The 4,316-nt window shown below is 47.6% G+C and overlaps 1 protein-coding gene across 1 annotated transcript in view; it reads right to left on the minus strand.

Moving 5' to 3' along the window:
* The window catches only part of Tsen2 (TSEN2 tRNA splicing endonuclease subunit), a 14,381-nt gene extending 10,877 nt beyond the window's left edge, over window positions 1–3,504 (minus strand). Inside the window, exons 1-2 of the mRNA XM_013010412.1 lie at window positions 3,304–3,504; window positions 2,732–2,813 (exon numbers count right to left, since the gene is read on the minus strand). Of these exons, the coding sequence (XP_012865866.1) occupies window positions 2,732–2,813; window positions 3,304–3,492 (271 nt within the window). The 5' untranslated portion in view covers window positions 3,493–3,504. The remainder of the gene's footprint in view (window positions 1–2,731; window positions 2,814–3,303) is intronic.
* Between the last annotated feature and the right edge of the window lie 812 nt (window positions 3,505–4,316).

The raw sequence follows: 4,316 nt of genomic DNA on the forward strand, positions 1-4,316 counted from the left end.
AACTCTGGGCCTGGGCGCTGTCCCTCAGCTCTTCAGCTCAAGGCGAGCGCTCTACCACTTGAGCTACAGCGCCACTTCCGGTTTTCTGATGGTTTTATTGGAGATAGGAGTCTCACGGTCTTTCCTGCCCGGGCTGGCTTTGAACCGCGATCCTCAGATCTCAGCCTCCTGAGTTGTTAGGATTATAGGCGTGAGCCACCAGCGCCTGGCTGGGTCTCATTTTCTAAAGTGCTCATCGGGTTGCTGAGTGATCTGGGTTTCAGTTCTGGTCCTCTCTCTCTGCCTTGAGACTGGTCAATTCTCCACCACCCACCACCCTCGGGTCAGAGACCTCCAGGCAAACCTGCAGTCTAGAGAGCAAAAGGCTGCTGTGCACAGCCATCAACGTGGCTGCTTTACAAATGGCATCAGCATCATTGCAGCAAGAGAAATGGACACAAAGTCTACCCCAGGACTAAAGAGCTAAAGTTCTATGTTTTCAAGTTATATAACAGCCAGGCATGGTGGTGCATGCTTGGGATTCCAGCACTTGGGAGGCTGTGTTAGGAGGAGGATTGGGAGTTGGAGGCTAGCCCTTGTTACACAGCAAGACTGTTATCTCTACATCCATCCATCCATCCATCCATGAAGGTATTTACTTCAAATAATTCGCTAGGGGTTACCCAACTACCCACATGCTTGTCATTTATTTCACAACTTCCCTAGAAAGATGAGTTTCTGGAAAAAAACTTTGTTTTATAATTATATATCTGTAAGACTTCCAACTCCCATCTCTTTCCCACCTGTTTCATTCCTTCTCCTAGGCATAGTTAAAACAATGATTTATCCTTGTTTTTTATGAGACAGGCTCTCACTACGAACCTAGGCCGCCTCACCCCTGCGCTCCTTCTCTACAGTGATGGCATCATAAGCACACACCACCACATCGACTTATCCTTTCGCTGTTATTTATTTGTCAGTTGTGGGTTTTGAGCTCTGGGCCTGGGCACTGTCCCCTCAGCTCTTCATCTCAAGGCTAGCACTCTTCTGCTTGAGCCACAGCGCCACTTCTGGTTTTCTGGTGGCTTACTGGAGATAAGAGTCTCACAGATTTTCCTGCCCAGGCTGGCTTTGAACTGAGATCCTCAGATCTCTGCCTCTCCTGAGTAGCTAGGATGACAGGCGTGAGCCACTGGTGCCTGGCTCTTGTTTTTATTTTTAAAGTTACTTTTCTTTGTGGTGATATTGGGGTTTGAACTTAGGACCTAATACTTGCTAGGCAGGCAATCTACCACTAGGCCATGCCTCTAATCCAAATTAATATTCAACTGGGGCATAAAAACATAACAACTGGGTGGTTTACACTTGTAATCCTAGCTACTTAGGAGGCTGAGATCTGAGGAGTACAATTCAAAGCCAGCCTGGGAAGAGAAATCTGAGAGACTCTTATATCCAGTTAACCAGCAAAAAGCCAGAGGTGGAGCTATGGCTCAAGTTGTAGAGTATCAGCCTTGAGCTGAGGTGAGGAAGGAATGCTAAGCAAGAGCACATGGCCCTGAGTTCAAGTCCCAGTATTGGCACAAAATCAAAACCCATAAAAACCTAACAATTGTAACTACTAATGGGGTAACATGATGTTTCAATACGTGTCTACATGACTGATGTTTAAATCAAGTTAGACAAACTTCTCAAGTGCTTTCATCTTCAACATATATTACTATTCCCTTTTTAGATAAATCATCGCTCAGCGAGGACTTTACTCTGTTAAGCAGTATTTCTTGTGGCTCCGAGCTAGGTTTTGTATTATGCCAATACACTAGTTTTTGTTACTGATCCCTTTAAAGGGTGTCTGGATTTTTCTTATTCTTTGAATATTAAAAACAGTGTTACAATAAACACTTCCCCATTTTTTCTAATTTATCTTTAAGATAAATTCCTAGAAGTGGGTTGTGTCTGGGCTGAGGTCAAGCCCTAGGGCTATCAAAAACCAAACCAAACCAACCAACCAACTAAACCACACCAAAAGCCCACTTTTCCCCCTAAAAAAGTAAGTTCATATACTGAAATAATGAGAGATTCCCAGGCAGAGCTGAAGCCGAACCTTCATCTTATGCCACATGAAAAAATTAACTCAAAATGGACCTAAAACCTAAACAGAGGAGCTAAAACAATTAAACTCTTAGAAGAAAACTAGAAAATCTGCATGATTTAGATTTGGCAATTTTTAAAAATATGATACCAAAAGTACAAGCGATGAAAGAATAAACTAGATAAAAATAGATAAAATTAAAAAGTTTGCATCTATTAGGATTATTTTTTATATAAAAAAAAAAGTCGAGCCTGGTGAGGCTGAGGAAAGAGTCCGTGAACAGCTTGGACACAAGCCACAAGTCCAGGGGCTTGAACTCAGGGCTTGGGTGCTGTCCCTGAGCTTTTTTGCTCGAGGCTAGCATTTTACCACTTTAGTAACAGCACTACTTCCAGTTTTTTAGTGGTTAACTAGAGATAATAGTCTCACACCTTTCCTGCCTGGGCTCGCTTTGAACCTCGATTCTCAGATCTCAGCCTTCTGAGTACCTAGGATTACATGGAAAATGTGAGCCACCAGCACCCAGATGAGATTTCCTAGTTGCTCTTCTGGGACAGTGGTAAACTGTCAGTGTGCTTCTTACTTCTCCTTTAGAACTCATCATCCAATTTTAGGTGCAAGGTCACAGATGAAAGGAAATGAAGATTTGCTGTTCAACTTTACCTTTCCATGTGGCAACCAGCTTAGGATCTGAACCCGTGAAGCATGGCCGGCTTCTGGAAAGAACGCCTTTTCCAAAGTAACCCTTTGGGGAAAAGGGCACATGGTTAGTCAGGCGTGCTTGTAAATCCCACCAAAATGCTACCAGCGCCCCGCCAAAACCACCTCCGCTGGAGAACAGCCAACACCAAACCTGGCCTCCTTCCAGCACACAGAGGGAAAGAGGACTGAGAACATTCGAAGCCCCTCCCACCCTTCCATCGCCCCCAGCTGGGCTCCTGGAACCCACTCCTCCGGGAACAGAAGGCAGGTGAGTGAGGGTCATTTCCACACCTCCACAAACTACTTGGCTTTATTTTTATAACTGAACCACGAAGGTCAAGCCATTGACCCCATTTTATTGTCGAGAGTGGGCTGTGAGTGGCTAATCTGACAAAGGTGACCCCGCCCTGCTTGGCTCCTGGCAGGATTCGGGTGAGTGGTATGACTTCTGGAGCTTCTGGGGGTGGGTGGCACCGCTTGGGAGCTGGCGAAGGGCGGCGGGCTCAGGGCGGGCAGGAGGTAGCCGCACTTACTTTCCCGTACAGCTGCTTCATGTCCTCCGAGCGCCTCACGATCACCCTGCTGTTGATGAGCTCGGCACGGAGCTGTGGGCATCCCTGCCTGGGACCGGGGTCTTGCCAGAACGGGATGGGCAACGGAGACTCGTAGCTCTCATTCACCCTTCTTTTCCTCTTTGGGGCATGGAAGACTGCTTCTGCCATTCTTCAGGGCTGTGTTCTTTAGAGAGCAGACAAGGAAAAAGAAAAGCAAACAATAATGACATGGAAAACCTGAGCTAAGATTCCCAGGCTCGGGGGAGGGAGGGGGGAAGGAGAAGGATTGGGATGGGGGGAGGGGGGAGGCTGGGAAGGGATGGGAAGGGTAAACAAAGGAGGAGGCTGCAATGCTTGGTAAGAAATGTACGCATTATCCTGCCCATGCAATTGTAACCCCTCTGTACAGTATGTTCACAAATAAAATAAAATAAAAAAAAAAAAAAAAAAAAAAAAAAGATTCCCAGGCTCCAGCACCTTCTGTCTGTGAATTACATATGTATCCAATAATGAGCTGGAAGACAGGACTGGCCGGTACAAGTGAGACACCAGGACATTGCTCTCCAGCTCGGGACCCCAAGAAGTCACTGGTGGTGTTTCCAAGGAAAGGTGACAACATGGAGGCCTGGCTGTGAAGTCACAGAGCTGGGTCTCCTGGGACAAAGGCCCCACGACCAACGCCCAGCAGGATGGCGCCTGCCCGGCCTCCCGCGCCGCCTCAGCCGGGCGCCCACCGGGGGGGCTTTCAGGCGCCCACCGGGGGGCTTTCAGGCGCCCACCGAGGGGCTTTCGGGGCCACTGGGCTCTTCTCAGTGCCACCTTCACAGCTTGGCCTGAGTCCTCCCTGACCTAAGTCCTCCCTGACCTGAGTCCTCCCTGACCTGAGTCCTCCCTGACCTGGATACAGCATCCAGAATTTAAAAAACAAACTGACAGCTCACTTCAAGACGTTCCAAGAAACCCAACAACTGAACTGTGCCCCTAGATTCGGA

This window comes from Dipodomys ordii, unplaced genomic scaffold (assembly GCF_000151885.1).
Source record: "Dipodomys ordii isolate 6190 unplaced genomic scaffold, Dord_2.0 Scaffold12, whole genome shotgun sequence".
NCBI classification, from domain to species: domain Eukaryota; kingdom Metazoa; phylum Chordata; class Mammalia; order Rodentia; family Heteromyidae; genus Dipodomys; species Dipodomys ordii.